Source organism: Macaca mulatta, chromosome 15 (assembly GCF_049350105.2).
Source record: "Macaca mulatta isolate MMU2019108-1 chromosome 15, T2T-MMU8v2.0, whole genome shotgun sequence".
NCBI classification, from domain to species: domain Eukaryota; kingdom Metazoa; phylum Chordata; class Mammalia; order Primates; family Cercopithecidae; genus Macaca; species Macaca mulatta.
In genome coordinates this window covers 82285108-82305127 of record NC_133420.1, presented here as the reverse complement: position 1 = coordinate 82305127, position 20020 = coordinate 82285108, and the positions used below count along the sequence as shown (strand labels likewise).

Below are 20020 nucleotides of genomic sequence, written 5' to 3'. Positions count from 1 at the left end.
AGATTAGATACCATAGGCTGAGAACTGAGTGGCCTTTCTTTGAGCAAATGTATTGTTTCAGTTACTTACATTCTTTATGTCCTCCAACCACATATGATACCAAATAATAGCATATATTATTTTGTCAGTCCATACATATAAAACGTATGTCTAAACACATGTCAAAATATGTCATAAAGAATAGAAAAGTAACATTAATGTTTTCTTATGAATAAAGTGTGTCGATTGGGATAAATGTATATATAACCAAAATTCACATCTGGTGAACATAAAATTTTTACCATAACAATTTTTAAAAGTGATTTCAGGCCAGGCACAGTGGCTCACACCTGTAATCTCAGCACTTTGGGAAGCTGAGACGGGCAGATCACCAGGTCAGGAGTTCGAGATCAGCTTGTCCAACGTGATGAAGCCCCGTTTCTACTAAAAATACAAAAAAAAATTAGCCGGGCGGGTTGGCAGGTGCCTGTAATCCCAGCTACTTGGGAGGCTGAGGCAAGAGAATCAGTTGAAACCGGCAGGCGGAGGTTGCAGTGAGCCGAGATGGCGAGTGAGACTCTGTCTCAAAAAAAAAAAAAAAAAGCAGTGATTTTAAATCCTCTACAGAATTTTAACAGAATTGTTTGCCCTAGGAAAAAAAAATTTATCCTTAAAATACATCATATCATTTTAAATTAGATAATTACTCTTTATGTAACACGTGAACACTTATGATGAAAAAATGCACGCTCGCCTTGTATAAATTCAAAGAGTTAGATATCTAATTAATAGTTGATGCTGACTAAATAATGAAACTTTTGTCTAAAGTAACTGGCAAAAGGCCAGAAACAGACAATGCAGTGAAGAATGGTCCATCAGAATTTCAGAAAAGCAATTACTTAGATGAAAATAAATATCAGCCTTTATTAGCATGAATAAAGAGAAAATTAGAACTGTAAGGGAACAAATATTTCTTTTAATTCAACAATGATGCAATATAGCTGCCTTCAAATTAAGTTACCTTTCATTTGCTCTCAAATTTCTCTAATTCAACGATGAGGTATTTTAATTACAAAATTTGCCAGGTAAACTGTAAAGCAAGCTCATGTTTCCAAATATGCCATGCCAGATTTGAACACGGTTATTTATTTAAAACTTCACTGGACCACTTATTTTGGGTTTGGAGATCATACAATAATTTTCAGTTTTATCTCTGTTGGTGTTTTTCTAGTCATGACGGGATGTCTAGGAAGACAAATTTTCTCAGTAATGGTTTTCTTCCCCCTTTCCTTTTGAGGTATTTATAAAACCAAAAACAATTATTTCTGGGTACTTAATTCCACCCTCCAGGGCATGAAGTGTGTCTCTTATCATACGGAACACCTAGAATGCTTTTAAACTCAATGATAATTAAGAAACATCAAAGTAAAACCAGGGTGTTTCACAGGCAACTAGGAGCTATCATCTTTTGGCTACTGAATGACATATTTCTTGTCCCCTGGAGTACTACCAAGAGTTTTTTTACCTAAACAATAGAATGTACTTTTTTAATGTAGCCTTTACGCTTCTGAGGATCAGACATATCCGAGCTTTAAAAGTAAACTGCTAAAGGCAACAAAAGCAAGAATAGACAAATGGAACTGAATGAAACTTAGAAACTTCTGTGCTGCAAAAGCAAAGGAAACAATCAGCAGAGTGAAGAGATAAACTATAGAATGTGAGAAAATATTTGTAAATCATATTTCTGATAAGGGGTATCCAGAACATATAGACAACTCCTAAAACTCAACAACCTCATTTAAAAATAAGTAAAAACCTCATTTAAAATAATGAAACAAAAAACCTCATTTAAAAATAAGTAAAGGACTTGAATAGATATGTCCACAAAGAGGATATATACAAATGCCCAATAAGCATGTGAAAATATGCTTAACATCAAGAATCAAGGAAAGGCAAATCAAAACTACACTGGGATATCACCTCACACCTGTTAGAATGGTTACCATCGAAAAAAACAGAAAATACTAAGTTATGAGGTTGGAGAGAAATTGGAACCCTTGTGCACTGCTGGCAGGAAAGTAAACGATGCTGCCCCTATGGAAAACACTATGGAGGTTCCTCAAATAATTACAAACTACTGTATGATCCAGCTATCCCACTTCTACGTGTATGTCCAAAGATTGAAAGCAGTATCTTTCAGAGATATTTGTATACTTATATTCACAACAGCATAATTCACAAGAGCCAAGAGGTGGAAAGCAAACTAAATATCTATCTACAGATGAATGGAAAAAGAAAATGTGGTATATACATATAATGAAATATTATTCAGCCTTAAAAATGAAGACAATTCTGTTATATGCTACAACATAAATGAACCTTAAGAACATTAAGTTTCTAGCTAAGTGAAATAAGCCAGAACAAAAAGATAAATACGTACTGCATGATTCCACTTCTATGAGGCATATATAGCAGGCAAACTCTTAGGAACAGAAGCTAGAATAATGGTTTCCCAGGGCTGGGGGAAAAAGGTAAACGGGAGTTTTCATTCAAAGGTTAAAAAAATTTCAGCTTTGCAAAATTAAAATGTTCTAGAGATCTGCTGTACATTAAGTTACAGAAAACACTACTAAACTGTACACTTAAAAATCGTTAACATGGGCCAGGCACGGTGGCTCACGCCTGTAATCCCAGCACTTTGAGAGGCCCAGGCGGGCGGACTGCCTGAGGTCAAGAGCTGGCCAACATGGTGAAACCCCATCTCTACTAAAAATACAAAAAAATTAGCCAGTCATGGTGCCGTGTGCCTGTAATCCCAGCTACTCGTGAGGCTGAGGCACAGGAACTGCTTGAACCAGGGAGGTAGAGGTTGCAGTGAGCTGAAATCACGCCACTGCACTCCAGTATGGATGACAGAGGGAGACTCCGTCTCAAAAAAAAAAAAAAAAAAAAAAAAGATTAATGAGGTACATTTTATGTTTGTTTTCTACCACAATCAAAACTGCTCTTTAAAAAGTCAACTTCTAAGAAACTAAGAATAGCTAAAACAATCTTGAAAAAGAAGAACAGAACAAAGTTGTAGGACTCACACTTCTCAATTGCAACACTTAATACAAAGCTCAAAGCTACAGTAGTAGGTACTGGCACAAGGACAGACAGAAAGATCGATGGAACAGAACAGAAATTTCAGAAATAAACCCTTATATATCATGGTCAATTAATTTTTGACAAGGGTGCCCAGACACTTCAATGGAGAAAAACTGTCTTTTCAACAAATAGTGCTGGGAACAACAGACATCCACATTCAAAAGAATAAAGTTGTACCCCTACCTCATACTATTTACAGAAGTTAATCCAAATGGATCAAAGATGTATGAATCCACCCTGTAGGAGCTCAAACTGTAAGACACTTACAAAAAAACACACAGGTAAATTTTCACGATCTTGGGTTAGACAACAGCTTCTTAGATAGCATACCAAGGACAGAAACAACAAAAATTGACAAATCAGACTTCAAAAATTTCTGTGCTTGAAAAGGCACCATCAAAAACTCAAAAGACAGCTGGTGGTGGGCATGGTGGCTCATGCCAGTAATCCCAGGCATGAGGCACTTTGGGAGGCCAAGACCAGCACATCACCTGAAGCCAGGAGTTAAAGAGACCGGCCTCACCAACACAGAGAAACCCTGTCTCCACTAAAAATACAAAAATTAGCCAGGCATGGTGGCACATGCCTGTAATCCCAGCTACTCGGGAGGCTGAGACAGGACAATGGCTTAAACCCAAGAGGCGGAGGTTGCAGTGAGCTAAGATCACACCATTGCACTCCAGCTGGGTGACAGAGTAAGACTCTGTCTCAAAAAAAAAAAAAAAAAAAAAAAAAAGACAGCCGGGCACAGTGGCTTATGCCCTGTAATCCCAGAATTTTGGGGGGTCAAGGAAAGAGGATCTCTTGAGGCCAGGAGTTTGAAACCAGCCTGGGCAATATGGTAATACCCTATCTCTACAAAAAAAAATAGTATTAAAAAATTAACCAGGCATCGTGGCTTGCACTTGTAGTCCCAATTACTAGGGAGGTTGAAGCAGGAGGATTTCTTGAGCCCAGAAGTTCAAGGCTGCAGTGAGCCATAATCACACCACTGCACTCCAACCTGCATGAGAGCTAGAAAGACCCTGCCTCTTAAAAAAATAAAATAAAATAAATATAAAAAGACAACCCACAGAATAGGAGAAATTATTTGCAAACCTTGTACCTACCAGAGGGCTTGTACTCAGAATATATAAATAGCGCTTAGAACTCCACAATAAAAAGACAAATAACCCAATTGAAAAATGGCCAATGGAGAAGTCTGTTTTCCAGAAAAGATACACAAATGGCCAATAAGTGCATAAGTTGCTCAACATCGCTAGCCATCAGGCAAATGCAAACCAAAACCACAGTGAAATATCACTTCATAGTCACTAGGATGATTCAAATAACAAGATACTACTTCATACCCACCAAGATGTGTAAAAATAAAAAGACAATAACAAGGGCCAGGCGCGGTGGCTCACGCCTGTAATCCCAGCACTTTGAGAGGCCGAGGTGGGAGGATCATGAGGTCAGGAGATCAAGACCATCCTGGCTAACACAGTGAAACCCGTCTCTACTGGAAATACAAAAAATTAGCCGGGCATGGTGGCGGGCACCTGTAGTCCCAGCTAGGTGCCCGCTACCATTTCCCAGGCAGGAAAATGGCGTGAACCCGGGAGGCGGAGCTTGCAGTGAGCCGAGACTGCGCCACTGCACTCCAGCCTGGGCGACAGAGGGGGACTCCGTCTCAAAAAAAAAAAAAAAAAAAAAAAAAGACAATAACAAGTATTGAGGAGGATGTAGAGAGACTGGAAGAATTATACACTATTGGTTAGAAAGTAAAATGCTGCAATTGCATTGGAAAACAATTTGGAAGTTCCTCAAAAAGTTGTAAGTAGATAGGCCATACCACCCAATAATTCTACTCTTGAGCATACATCCAAGCAAAATTAATATATTATGTTCACAAAACTTGTACATGAATGTTCAGGGCCACATTACTCAAAAAGTGTAAACAACCCAAATGTGCTTTCATTGAATGGATATGTAAGAGGTAGTATATCCATAAAATGGAATATTAAGGTACATTTTAAGTGAGTGAATTATATCTCAATAAAGCTAATAAAAGTAAACTGCTACGATTATATAGTGTTATCATATAAAATATGAAATGTACCAATTGGAAAGGCACTTAGAAATTACCAAACTCACTTGACTTACAAATGACAGAACAGAGGCTATCAAAAGTAGGTGGAATAGAACAGGGCCTCTATATATACCCAGTCCCAGCGCTGTTCTCAGTCTCTAACAGGCAACAGCACAACTGCCTTCCAAGGAATAGCCAGTCACCTGCATAGAGATACTGACTGGATGAAGAGTAAGTGCAGGATACCGGCAGAGAGTAGCTACCGCCATGTATTCCTGTCTCTTTAATTACCACACAGCACTGACCTATTTTGTTCTAATTTGGGGGTTTTCATTGCCAGGGGAACAGTTAAAATTATGGCCTCATCTTCACAAGTCCCTCTTTTCTCTTCTACTACTCCCGACACAAACCATAATAAATAAATGCAAATGGAACTATTAAAAAAAGGAACGTTAAGACACTCACGCTTCTTCTGTGGGAAGGTTACCAGCCTTAGATGACGACGAGAGATTTTTCTTTTTTCTTTTTTTTTTAGATGGAGTCTTGCTCTGTCACTCAGGCTGGAGTGCAGGGGCAAGATCTTGACTCACTGCAACCTCCGCCTCCCAGGTTCAAGTGACTCTCCTGCCTCAGCCTCCTGAGTAGCTGGGATTACAGGTGCCCGCCACCACACCCGGCTAATTTTTGTATTTTTAGTAGAGACAGGGTTTCACCATATTGGCCAGGCTGGTCTTGAACTCCTGACCTTGTGATCCACCCACCTCAGCCTCCCAAAATGCTGGAATTACAGGTGTGAGTCACCGCGCCCTGCCCCATCTCTATATATTCTATACAGTACTTCCGCCTGCTGGCCAAAAGGCTGAGGCATAGCCCTAGAATAGCTGGGCATTTAGCATCCCACCTGAGAGAAAGACTATGAAAAATAGCTCCTCTCTCTTCCCTAAAACAAGGATAACTTAGCCCATACTTTCACAAGACACCAAGAAAAGCTTAACAGAGGTGGCTGGGCGCAGTGGCTCATGCTGTAATCCCAGCACTTTGGGAGGTCAAGGTGGGTGGATCACCTGAGGTCAGGAGTTTGAGACCAGCCTGGTCAACATGATGAAACCCCGTCTCTACTAAAAATACAAAAACTAACTGGGCCTGGTGGCGCGTGCCTTCGTCCCAGTTACTTGGGAGGCTGAGGCAGGAGAATCACTTGAACCCAGGAAATGGAGGTTGCAGTGAGCCAAAATCACACCACTGCACTCTAGTTTGGGCGACAGAGCGAGATTCCGTTTCACCCAAAAAAAAAAAATCTTAACAGAGAAAGTGCAACTGTTAAAAAGCCTTGCCTAAAAGAAGTAAGGTCAAGGAAAAATTAAAAATAACTTCACAGGGATCTGGCAATAAGTCATTAACATATTTGAAAAGATATTGGAGAACCCCAAAAAAGTTTGGAAAACTGACAAAATCTGTTGAAATCGGGAGACAAAAATATTTTATTTACCCTCAGTAACAAAGGTTCTCCTATTTTAAAAAGAAAGAAGAAAAAAAAAGATAAACTTTTGGGTAAAGAGAGACAAATGTATTATAATGTACCATTTTCAAGTGTTTTCAGAATTCTTAATAAGGTAATTATCTTCATTGCTAAGATTTAAAATATTTCCCAATATAAAATTTACAAATACTTATTTTATTTATGATTTGAAAATGACCACATTATCATCCTTTTTCTCCTCTGCATCTAGCCAACTAAGCAAATGCATTTCTAAAGAACCAGGCTATGCTAGAGGAAAATCAAAGGGGGAAAACAGCAAAGCAAAATTAATAGGCTACATTATTTTTACACAGATTTTAAAACATATATATGACATCTATGAAATATCTCTTAATTATCCTGTAGGTATGGAAAAAGATAAACTGCTAATAGATCCATTCACATATATGATTTAGTCAGTAATAAAAACAGTTGTGTCACCAGAAATATTGCTTTTGTCCTCTGAAAGATTTAAAAAAAGAAAGTAAGACTTTTCATTGCTGTCAAATGTATTCAATTTTCCCCTCAAATGAAGTTTAGATGAAAACAATGTGACTGACAAGCCCCGCACAGGCAAATCTTGGCAACCCTCAACTCTGTCTATCTCCTTGGCCTGTTAAGCAAAATTCCTTCACAAACTGTTGGTCTTTGCAATAACTCCTACAAAGCTCATTACTGCCAGCGTCGGCCTATCCCCCATGTTGTGCATTTATCCCTGGGATGCATATCAACATGTGGCACATGTCCTTGACATGCACAGAAGAGCCGCACCCCAGGACAGCAGCATGCACGACAATAGTCTCAACTCTTACTTCTTTATGGTTGCTGGGATGTAACCGAGAAATCTAATAACTGTGACAGTGGGGCCTTTCGGTTTTTCCTTGCCTTTCCAGACAGTGAAGCTGCACAGACACTAATGAAAGGTTAAATGAATAGGAATAGTTGACAAGAGGTACAATAAAGAAGGAGCTTGGTAATCCACAGACACTGAGCAGAGATCCTTGGCTCAAGCAGAGAAAGGACAGCACATCGTCGAGTCACAATATTTAAAACAGCTTGCTACACACAGAGGCTTTTGTGTCTGGGTACACGTCTGGCTTTGGACTAAAAAAAAAAAAAAAGATACTGAAAAGGAATTTCAGCATGGGGCACTTTGGCAAATGTAAGGTCATTATAAGAGAAAAATGTTTTGTGTAGGTTGTTACATCTTTGTAATAAACACAAAAAAGCAGGGACTATCAACTCATGAACCGCAAGTTCCAAGACAATACTGTACATTTTGACAACTATTAAATACTGTATCTAGAAGGCTGGCTTGATGCTATTCCCACTGGTAAGATACATACACAGTTGAGTCATTTAGGAGTTTCAAATTCTGCCTTCCTTATGGAAGAATTCCTGATACTCATCTTATTAGAGTTTTATAGTTAAGTTCTAGTCTTTAGTGAACGTAATTTGTTACAAATACAACCAAAACTCTCAAAGTTACCTTCCACTCACTGCAAAACTTCGCAGCAGTTACTAGCAATTTGTGAAGTACCAGGCAAACTTTTTGTAATTGCAAGCCATTGCAATTGTGAAATGGCCTCAACTAGAATTCTTAATTATTGAACCTATTATTTTTTGGTGCCCTTCTCACTATACCTTAAGGGAAGGTTATATTCTTTAGGAAGTGTGTTTTAAATTATAATAGCAAAACAATTTAAATCACCAAGAAAAAAATGCTCTAGAATGTCAAAGAGAAAATAGAGCAAAAAGAACAAAACTGACGTTGTTATGTACGGATATTTTTAAAGAAAAAAAGTTACGACTATAGCAAAAACTTAACAGAATGATATATCTGTAATATCATTCTTAGGCATAAGGAGTTAGAATACAGGTTCTTATGCATTGAGTTAGAATATGGGTTCACAACAAATGGTAAAAGCATACTGAGAACATATTTCAAAACAAGGGAGGCTCTTTGAACAGCCAAATTAAATTATAGCTGAACTCTTGAGTGTACTGAGGGTTCTAATAAGCAACAAATAAAGACTTTTATTGGCTAGCAACATAATGAGAGCTACTGTGCAAAAGATTTTAAGAAGGACAAATCTGGGTAGTTTATCTCACTGGATTATATTATTTACTTAAATGATAAATATGTTTGTCTAAAGTAATGCTCCTAAAAACTAGTATATAAATATTAAGGTGCAATTATGATCAATGACTCTTTAACATAAACCTATCACAAATGTGAATGGAAAGTGGTAAAAATGAAATTAAATGACAATTATTGAATGTAATATCATTTAAGTCCTATGTCTTTAACTTATTTTTTGATCCATAAGTCAGGTTTATAAATAGTTTAACATTTATGCTTATAACACGAAGCATTTATTTTAAAGAAAATTTCTCTCTGGAATACAGCAGTTATACGTAGAACTACTCCGAAACCATCATTTACTGAAAAGGAGTTGTCCTTCATAAACCAAAAGAAGTTAACTCAGTTCTCAGTGATTTGGTAGGAAGTTACTTTTAATAGAACTCTGAAGGTTGGCCTCCTAAAATGAGAATAACTCCCTCAGTTGACAAAAACTACAAACAGTAGTTAGTCAAACCAAAACATTTAAAATACAGTATCTGGTTGCATTTTGCCTGATCTTTAAATCACCTGAAAGGCAAAAGCCTAGAAAGCTTAGCTGATACCTTGACTGTTCTTATAGAAAGTTCTTTCGCTTCTGTCACTGTTTTTTTTAATAATAATAAAAAAAAATAGCACCTCCCAATCTAAACACTGAGCCAGTATTCATTACCCACTCTTTTTTGTGCAACATTCTGATGGCCAGAGTGTTTTTTAAACCTTAAGTATATCTAATAAAATCATGAGGCTCCCTCTAGCTCTTCAGAGGGGAGTTTACTAACCAATGGTACTATATAATTCCCATCCAACAGGAAAGATGTGAGGAGGCTACCTCCCCTTCCATAAGAAATGTTTTCCACTCTGTTTCTTGTAAGGATGTAGATGGTAAATGAGACCATCTGCTGAGTAAATCAGAAAGCGTTGCTCCTTATCTATTTATCAAGTTAAGAATATATTAACTGCTTCCAGCGTAAGCTCTATGTACAGAATTCTATAGTGAAATTTTAATCTGTTTAAACCATACAACATAAATTTCCCCACCCTGTCTAAAATTAATTTTAATGTCAAAAAAAAAATAACAACATGTATGAACATCCACAGAAATGCAAACTTGTGGTCTGGTCTCAGTTTTAAAAATCTACATTTAAATACAGAATCTCAAAAATTCAGACAAAAAACACTTCATGAACTGTATCTGTGGGGTTTATATAAAACAAAGATGCTAATAGTATAGAAAACATTTTAATATACCATAGTATTTATACGCAACACTAGTATAACGACTTTTTTATTGTTTAATCTTACCTGCAATTTAGTATTGGATATTTGGGGATCATACGTTGTTTAGAAGACTACAAATAATATAGTTGAAGTATGCCATCTTACAATAACCATAAAAGCCACATTGTCGACTGGCAAATCATCTCCAACAACTGAATCTGAACAATACTAAATTGAACTCATATTCACTAAGGCCATCTTTCAAATACTTAAGGAATATTTAAAATCTTGCTGAACCCTTAACTCTAAAATTAAAAGTAAAGGAAACAACTAACTTCAAGTCATCATCTATTTTGGACTCCCTTAATATTAAGAAATATTCCCAGGAACAACAACAAAAAGAATAGCTCCCTCTACCCCCCCACCCCCCACCCCTTTTTGAGCCAGTGTCCAATTTCTTCCTTTCTGAACAGCTGTATTATCCAACTTAAGTTGCTCTGCTAATTTCAGTCCCACAAGGACTAACTTGGAAGGCAAAAAAATACAAGAAAAGATCAATTTGCTGGGAAAGATCAAATGAGAAAACTGTGGGGACAGCACCAGGTCAGCGTGTGGAGAACTAAGCAGACCTGTTCTTCATTAACTGCGGCTCTCTGGGGATGTCACACACTACCTGTCCGTGGGCTTTATTGAACCGCCTAACCCGCCTCTCTGTTCCATTCTTCTGGGCCCAAGTGAATCATATCCTGCTGCTGACAAGTTAGCAGGGGACTGCGGCTGCAACATGAAAGTACTTTTCTTTCTTGTCTAAATCAGGCAGATTTTTGAAAAGACGACACAGCATTGACTCGTGACATGGCAAGATGAAACGAGAGGTCTGGGCCGGTCTTGGAGCTGTGCAGATAAAAGTAATCAAATGACACTCCTGGAATGCAAATTGGCATTCTTGACTGCAGCAATTGCACAACCATGAAACATCCCTGACAGCAAGCAAGATTAGGACAAAATGTTATGTAAAGCACTGAACTCAAGAACTCTCACTTGAAAATTCAAACTGTAACACTTACATTTTAATATAGCAATAGTCAGCTCTGCTTTTGTCTGCTTCTTTTTGTAATCGCATATCCCTATCTGACAGGTATCTTACATCTCAAATAGAAGAAAAAAAATCAGGTATTATGAATGTACTGCCGCTATTAATATTTTCCTAATATTAATTGTAAAATATCATGCACAGTTGATTCTTATTCAAAGTCTTACATGCAAACACCACCCAACTTAATATTCTCAGGGAGGAAAAAAGTTTCAGACCTTTCTCAAAAGATACTCAAAGTTCACGTTCAAGCTCGTTATTACTTCCCCCAGGTAAAGATACTCCTGTACTTTGGTAAAGTGATTAGCAATCTGGACTTTTAATACAGTGTACTCTGGGAACTAAGAACTTCATTAAGACTGAACAGTTTAAATGAAACAGCTACAAATATAATATAAAATACAGATACTCTCTAAAGGCTCACAAGGGACTCTGTGTGTGTGTATGTGTGTGTGTGTCCAAAGAGTAAAAGTTTGTACAAGGTCTAACTACTAGGGTGCATCTTCAGATCAGACACACAAAGTAACAGTGCCAGAAATAAATTCGTCTCATTTAAAGCATGTATGCGTGTGCACAGTAACATCTGAAACTGCAGAATACGAAGCAGTGGAAGGCAAACAGGCTTAGCCACAGTTCAAAGTGATTAGTATATGGGAATAGATGTGTAGACAAATAGTTAATATAGATGTGTAGACAAACAGTTAATATAGGCTAGGGTGAAGGGAAGAAAAATAAAACCTGCAACCGGCTTTTACAGTATTCCTATGTAAAACGCCCTTTAGAAGAAAAACTCTCAAGCTCTAAACAGATATATTTAATATTCTGTTTTGATGTCTCACTTAAATGCAGCTTTCAACAATTGCAAGTGTCCACAAAGTATATAAAAATAATAATAAAACAGGCCACTTTCTGCCACTTTAATCCTGGGTACACAGGATTATTTTATGATGTCTTTTGTACGTCAGTTTTACAACAGCCTGACTCTAGGGTAAATGGGAACCATCATAAATCGCACGCTGCTTTCAAAACCACTTTAATTTCTGTCAGCGTTACTGTAACCACAGTCCTGGGTTCACGCTTTTGTGTGTGTGTGTGTGTGCACGCGCGCCTGCATTTGACAGTAGCATCTCCTACACTCCAGTTGTGACTTTGATCACTGAAACAAGAGATGTCACATTAGGGAGAAGGGAAGAGGAAAAAAATGCCAACCCGCTATCTCACCTCTATTCTTACATGTTCCCTCTACAGACGGAACACACTATGTCAGATGCCCAAGTGGGGGTAACAATAGCAACGCTGGGTGGAAGCAAACTAAAAAGAAGGGAGTGGTCAAGCCCCATTTCTAACAAATCACTTCCCCGAAAGCGGACAGAGCGGCTCATCACCAGGCGAACTAATTGCACGCTTCCTCGCTGCAGAGAAGTCTCTTCTCGTAGAGGGGCTGTGCTGGAGTCTCGCTTCGCAAAGCCAGCCCATCTCCTCCACCACTTGCACTTGGAACTTTTTTTCAACCTTAAACTCACTTCACAGGAGATTTCACCTAGGGTTTTTCAATGTATATAATTTTTTATCTGCTCCCTCCCCGGGCCCCAAATCCCACCCTCCAGTCAACGTGCAAGTAAAACAAACCGGCTCCTATAGAATTGCACTTCGAAAAGAGCCGTCTCTCTGCAGGGTTGATGTTCCTGCCCTGCGTTCTGCACTTTCTCCGCAAAGCCTGCGGGAGCATTTCCTCCCATCTCCATTTACCACTGGAAGGTTCCGAATGTGAAGAAGATGGGAGGGGAAGAGTCAACGTGCCGGGGCCTGGGCGGCTGCGCCCGAGCGCACCCGGCACCCACGCCCAGCCGCCGGTCCCTCACTCGGCGGCAAGTTGTAAAAGTTCCCGTAGGTCCCAGCCGCCTTCCTCTCCTCCCCGAGCTCCTGCCAGCGCTCCATTCATCCCCCGCTCCCCTGCACCTCGTCCCCCCAGCCAGTCCCCAACTCCCTGGAGCCTCCCCTAGCCAGCCGCTCACCTTCGCGTGGAAGCCGCGAGCGGGGCCGACCTTGAGGAGCCCCCTCACACGCGCACCCTCCCACCTGGAGCTCGCCTCGGAAACTTGGGGCCAAGTTTAGGGGAGGACACTGAGAGCGCAGCGGGGATCAGGTCGGACCGGGGTTGTGGTCCCCAGCTCGCCCTCCTCAGCGCCCCCTTGCCCCTCGCGCCGCGGGCCGGAGGGCGGACACGGCCCCCGGGCGGCCCCGGTGGCGCTCGGGCGCGGGGGTCATTTCTGAGGAAGTCTAGAATAAAAAGGGAAGGAGGGTGGAAACTTCTTACCATCTCGGCATGCTGGTTGTCAAGTGCAGCCCCCGCCTCTTGGTCTCCTCTTAGCGGCCGCGCCTGGACCAGCCCCTCGGCCGCCGCTGGCTCCCTCCGTCTCGGCCTTTCTCTCCCTCCCCCTCCGAGTTCCTCCGGGCCGCAGCTCTCGCCGCCTCCGCCTCCCCGCCCGCCCGCGCGCGCCCTCGCCGCGGCCCCTCTGCGCTCAGGTGACTGATTTACACTCGCGCCGGGGTCGCGCTCGCGCCCCGAGTCCCAGCCGGCACGATTCCCCGGCTCCTCCTCGGGACGGAAAAAAAAAGAAAAAGGGAACGGCCTGTCCCGGGAGGGGGCTGCCTTGCTCGCGGGAGGCGGGGGACCGGCGGGCGAGGTGACCTCGGGGGCCGTGCAAGCCCCACAAGTTTTTCCTCTCTGCAGAATTGTCGTGACTACAATGTTGCTTCCCTTTTGCAAAATAAAAGTCGGTTCGTTGTGTTGTTTGTCCTCAGAGGTCCAGGGGCTTGGGGAAGGAGGATGTATGTTTCTCCCTCCCCCCGCCCTGTGACTTGTTTGGGGGCTTTTTGTTTGTTGTTTGGGTTTTTCTTGCTCTCTCTTTCTGGGGATGGAAAAAACAACTTTGTGGGGATGGAAAAACAACCCTGGCGCCCCCGCCGGGGGCTGCGGGCGTGGAGGTGGAGGTGGCTGCTAGCGCCCAGCTGTGACCAAAAAAAAAAAAAAAAAAAAAAATGCGGGGAGGGTGTGGGGAGCGGAGGGAAGGAGAGGAGGCTGCGAAACGCCGAGGAAAGGGCGCGAACTTTATTCCGACTGCAGCAAACCGCGGCGGCTCTTTCCTTTTCGGGCACTCGGGCGTCTCTGTCCCCTTTGACCAGTTCCTCCTCCCCAGGCCCGCACGCCCCCTCCTCCCCTACCCCTGCTCCTTCTCCGGCGTCCCCGCCGCGGCCGCCCCGACTCCCCGCGCCCCTCTCAGCCCAGCTCCTCTGCGCGCCGCTGGGGCGAAGGCGAGCGAGGCGGAGGAAAACCCAGGGGACAGAAACCCGGGACAAGAACGTGCTGGGAGAAAAGGCCAAAAGTAGCGCGCAGCTGGGGGAAAAAGTTTTTCTGGTGGCGGCGCGTTTTGTGCCGGCCCAGACGCCGGCTTGCGGCGAGGGCTTCCTTCCCCTTCCCCTGGTCTGGGCCGCGGGCCTCGGGCTGGAGAGGAAGGAGGCTGTCGCGCCCGCGGGGGAAAGAACAGTCACATCTGTGGGTGACACGCAGCCGACCCAAGTCACCCTGCCCTGGAGACTCAGAAACGCCGGCTACAGGCTAAGCGCGCACACGCCTGCAGCTGAAGGACATTTCTTAAATGCAGGCAAAACACACTCCCCGGCCGCAAGAATGGGGCGGGGGTGGGGGGGAGCTTAATCATCATCATGTAACTAACGTACACTTTGTGCCAAAAACATCTCCGCGTTGTGCAGATTTATCATAGCTAGAGCAAACTTTCTGCTTATCTAACATGGGAGGAAGGCATAGGTTTCAAGCATACTCCCTGAGCACTAAGAAATCAGGGAATCGGCGAAGACTTGGCAGAACAGCAGGTAAGGTTACCGGTTCCTACTGAAAAGTGAGAATCATCCCTTCTTCCTCTCTTCCTCGAATAGAGGGAGAGAGAGACTAGTTAATTGCATTCAGAGGACAGAATTAAATTCCTTTGAAAATATATAGCCTTGGAATTACATAGTTTTATTTTATTTGCAGAGTCTGGTCTTAGTTTAATATAAATTTTAACAGTAACTAATTTTTTAAAATTTTTCGAAAGCCGCTGAGAGTCCCAAGTAGCCACAGCTGTCTTGAAAATGTGATTAGGTGGCCAAGCGCGTGACTCACGCCTGTAATCCCACTTTGGGAGGCCGAGGCAGACGGATCACCTGAGGTCAGGAGTTCGAGACCAGCCTGGCCAACATGGTGAAACCCCATCTCTACTAAAAATACAAAACTTAGCCGACTGTGGTGGCGGGCGCCTATAATCCCAGCTACTCGGGAGGCTGAGGCAGGAGAATTGCTTGAACGCGGGAGGTGGAGGTTGCAATGAACCAAGATCATGCCATTGCACTCCAGCCTGTGCGACAGAGCGAGACTCCATCTGAAAAAAAAAAAGAAAAAAATGGGATTAGGCTTATTATTCACGTGGATCCAGCTTTTTAACACGCACTTGCAGTTCTGTGTACTGACTGGTTCCAAATTCCGACCGTTTCCTGGCCCTTTCAAAGAAGATTTCTGCATTTGTGGATTCTGTGCATCATTTTGTTGTGGAAAAATGTGTCTGGTAAACACTTCTCCCATATTATTTATCATAAATAACTTAGAGGTCTGGGCACAGGTTGCATCTGCAGGTTTCCAATGAAAGACAAGATTACTTTTCTCACTACAGCATAAATCAAAGTATACACTAGATCTCCCAACAACCATATATATATCTATATATGTAATATATAGATATTTAAATGCATGTTATCTAAGAGGGCTCATCTTTAAATGATTTAAGGTGTAGAGCATGTTCCCTTATTTTCTAAACATAACTAACATCATCTTGTAGTTTGCAGAAACTGATTACACAAGGGATAATGATGACCAAATGTGCATTTTGAACAATTGAGGATCATCACAAGAATTTTCCAGAAATGAGCCAAGTTCCAGTATGTTTTTCTTGCATCATGGAGAGATGAGAAAAGCTAGTTGCTAATTTCATAGTCATTACCCATACAAATCCATTCACACACTTACCGCTTTGGACAAGTGACAGATCAGCAATTGCCAAACAATTGTATTCACACAGTGCATTTTTGGCTGCACACCTACACTGGCCAACATGCAGAAGTTATTCCACATCAAGCAACCTGTAATTTACATTCCCCTGATTGGTTCCAGATCTGTCTGTTTTTGATATTAGCATACAAACAATTTATGTGAGGCAAGATGCATCTATTTGGGATCTCGTGCCTTTCTGGAGACTCATCATGTTAAAAATGGGGAATGTGTTAGGCTGAAGAGCAGCGCTTGGAGAAGGTGGAAGAATTTACAGAAGGAAGCAAAGCCTAGCATTTAAGAGGATTCCATAGTCTCATTTCCTCTAGCGGTCTGTATGGCAATTGGAATAAAACCTTAAATCCTTTTTGTATCCTGCAAGACCTGAATGATCTACACCCGCCTGAGTTTTTCGAATGTTTTATTCCATTTGTTCATTACCATGGTGGACTACACTCAATTCACGTTGGCTTCCTTTCTGTTCCTCTAACTTGCAGAGCTCTTTCCTGCTCTTTTCCCCTGCTGTTCTACCTGGAGTGTTCTCCCAAGTTTTCCAGTGATTCCTTCTTATTTCTATCTCAGCTCTAACAGCAATTCTGCAGACTCTAGTTTAAATAGCTCTTGGCCCACCACCCAAAACACCCCTCATACTTGCTATTACTTATTTTTGTATCCCTTTTCTATCCCTTATCAATATCTGAAATTGCCTTCTTAGTTTATGTGTTTATTATTTTTCTTCAAGTAAAATGGAAGCTCCACAAGGGAAACAACTGTGCTGCAGGTCCTTGAATAACATCGTTTCATTCAATGTCCTTTCATTCAACTGCCTTTTGTTACAAGGCTGAGAAAAGAAAAAAAAAAAAACTGATTCCCTGCCAGGGCCACTGTCTGTGTGGCATTTGCACATTCTCCCCGCTGTCTGCATGGGTCTTCTCTGGATACTCCAGTTTCCTCCCACATCCCAAAGATATGCCCCTTGGGTTCTTTGGAGTATCCACATGATCCCCGTGTGAGTGTGTGTGTGAGTGTGCCCTGCATGGACTGATGGCCTGTCCAGGGTTGGTTCCTGCCTTGCACCCTGAGCTGTCCAGATAGGCTCCAGCCACCTGCATCTCAGAACTGGAATAATTGTGTAAATATTTTAATTATCTGACTGGGCACGGTGGCTCACACCTGTAATCCCAGCACTTTGGGAGGCCAAGGCAGGCAGATCACTTGAGGTCAGGAGTTTGAGAGCAGCCTAGCCAACATGGTAAAACCCCATCACTATTAAAAATACAAAAAATTAGCTGGGTGTTGTGGCGTGCGGCTACAATCCCAGCTACTGGGAGGCTGAGGCAGGAGAATTGCTTGAACCTGGGAGGCAGAGGTTGCAGTGAGCCGAGATCATGCCACTGCACTCCAGCCCTGGGCAACAAAGCAAGACTCCCACCTCAAAAAATATATATATATATAATTATCCTAATTGTATTAATCTTTAAGTGTATGTATAGCTCACATTTATTTCAGTGTTTCAATATTAGAAGTATTTGGGGTCTTTATTTAGAAGTTTGGTGATGTTTTGTGACCAGAAATATCCTGCAGGACTCTTATTTATAGCAGCCTATGGTAAAATGGATTTTGCTTATTATTTTGCTTAAAGTCACAGTTTCCAAGAACCTATTCATGATAACGTTAAGTGAGGACTTTGTTCACTTATATAGCCTCAGCCCATAAAACAATGCCAGGCACAAAATAAACTCATTTAAGTATTACTTGAATTAATGAAGAAATGTCAAGAGGATTACACTGCGTTGTCTGAAGACCTTAAGGCCAAACAAGGTCAGTGTAAGAATATGGCGGGGGAAAGGGCTTTTTCTTTTAGAGAATGTAGCAAGCACTGTTCACTTCCAACACCAGCCCTCCTCAAAGTATGTTCCTGGGACCCCGAAAGATCACCAAGACCGTTTTAGGAAGTCCATGAAGTCAAAACTGTTTTTATCATGATACTGGGAAGTTATTTGCCTTTCTTACATTCTCTCCTGTGAGTGTTCCAATGACAGTGTAACAGGTGGTATCACAACAGACTGAATGCAGAACCAGATATGAGAATCCACCTGTCTTAATGGGCTGTTAAAGAAATGTGCCAAAAATGTAATCAGTGCACTCTGCTTCTCACTAAGTTTTTTTTTTCTTTCTTTCTTGAGATGGAATCTCTCTCTGTCATTCAGACTGGAGTTCAGTGGCACAATCTCGGCTCACTGCAACCTCTGCCTCCCAGGTTCAAACAATTCTCCTGCTTCACCCTCCCAAGCAGCTGAGACGACAGGCATGCGCCACCACACCGGCTAATTTTCGTATTTTTAGTAGAGACAGGGTTTCACCATGTTGGCCAGACTAGTCTTGAACTCCTGACCTCAGGCGATCCACCTGCCTCAGCCTCCCAAAGTGGGATTATAGGCGTGAGCCACCTCACCCGGCCTGTTTTTGTTTTTCATTTTAAAATATGGGTATATATACATTTCCTGTAGCTGCCGTGACCGATTACCACGGATTTAGTGGATTAAACAACACGAATTCATTATAATTTTAGAGGTTAGAAATCTGAAATAGGTTTCACTAAACTAAAATGTGATTGTGAGCCTGTGTTTCTTTTTGGAGTCCCTAGGGGACAATCTATTTCCTTATTTCTTCCAGCTTCTAAAGGTCACCCCCATTCCTTGGCTTATGGCCCCCTTCCATCTTCAAAGCCTGTGATAACCAGACATGTCTTTTTCATGCCATACCGCTGTGACACTGAGCCTTCTCCCTCCCTCTTTCAGTTATAACTACCTGAGTGATTACACTGGTTCTATCTAGATAATGCAGGATAATCGCCCCATCTCAAGAGCCTTAATTTAATCATATCTGCATATTCACAGGTTTCAGGGATTAGGATATGAACCATCATTAGGAGTTATTATTCTGTTTACCACAGTATGGTAATAAGTGATAGGTTTAATATTGTTATTTTAAATGAATTAATGACTTAAATTTTCCTCATAAAATGAACGTCAGTAGCTACTGATGTTTATCAACAAAAGCTCTGGGCGGCACGGTGGCTCACGCATGTAATCCCAGCACTTTGGGAGGCGGAGGTGGGCAGATCACATGAAATCAGGAGTTCGAGACCAGCTTGACCAACATGGAGAAACCCTGTCTACTAAAACTACAAAATTAGCCGGGGGTGGTGCCGCATGCCGGTAATCCCAGCTACTTGGGAGGCTGAGGCAGGAGAATCACTTGAACCCACGAGGCGGAGGTTGCACTCCAGTCTGGGCAACAACAGCAAAACTCCATCGCAAAAAAAGCTCTTTGAATTCTTCAGTAATTTTTAAGAGGTCATGAGATTGTGGCTGGGTATGGTGGTTCACGGCTGTAATCCCAGCACTCTGGGAGGCCAAGGTGGGTGGATTGCCTGAGGTCAGGAGTTCAAGACTAGCCTAGCCAACATGGCAAAACCCCGTCTCTACTAAAAATAAAAAAAATTAGCCAGGTGTGTGGCGGGCACCTCACTGTAATCCCAGCTATTTGGGAGGCTAAGATAAGAGAATCCCTTGAACCCAGGAGGCGGAGGTTGTAGTGATCCAGGATGACGCCACTGTACTCCAGCCTGGGCGACAGAGCAAGACTCCGTCTCAAAAAAAAAAAAAGATCATTTGAGAATGTCTGGCATCCACAACAGTTAGTGTCCCTTCCATATCTCAGGTTAAACTAGATTGTTTTAAACCCATTATGGTTGCCCCTTC

The 20020-nt window shown here is 42.0% G+C and overlaps 1 protein-coding gene across 13 annotated transcripts in view; it reads right to left on the bottom strand.

Annotated features, from left to right (window-relative positions):
- BNC2 (basonuclin zinc finger protein 2) overlaps positions 1 to 14742 on the bottom strand; it is a 454984-nt gene extending 440242 nt beyond the window's left edge. For 3 of the 13 annotated variants that reach the window (XM_015117648.3, XM_077966056.1, XM_077966065.1), the window contains exon 1: positions 13470 to 14113. In XM_015117648.3, coding sequence (XP_014973134.1) covers positions 13470 to 13472 — 3 coding nt within the window. In that variant the 5' untranslated portion in view covers positions 13473 to 14113. Of the gene's footprint in view, positions 1 to 13469 lie in introns of all 13 variants that reach the window. The other 10 variants (XM_077966053.1, XM_077966061.1, XM_015117647.3 and 7 more) reach the window with 9 other exon arrangements.
- Positions 14743 to 20020: the final 5278 nt, after the last annotated feature.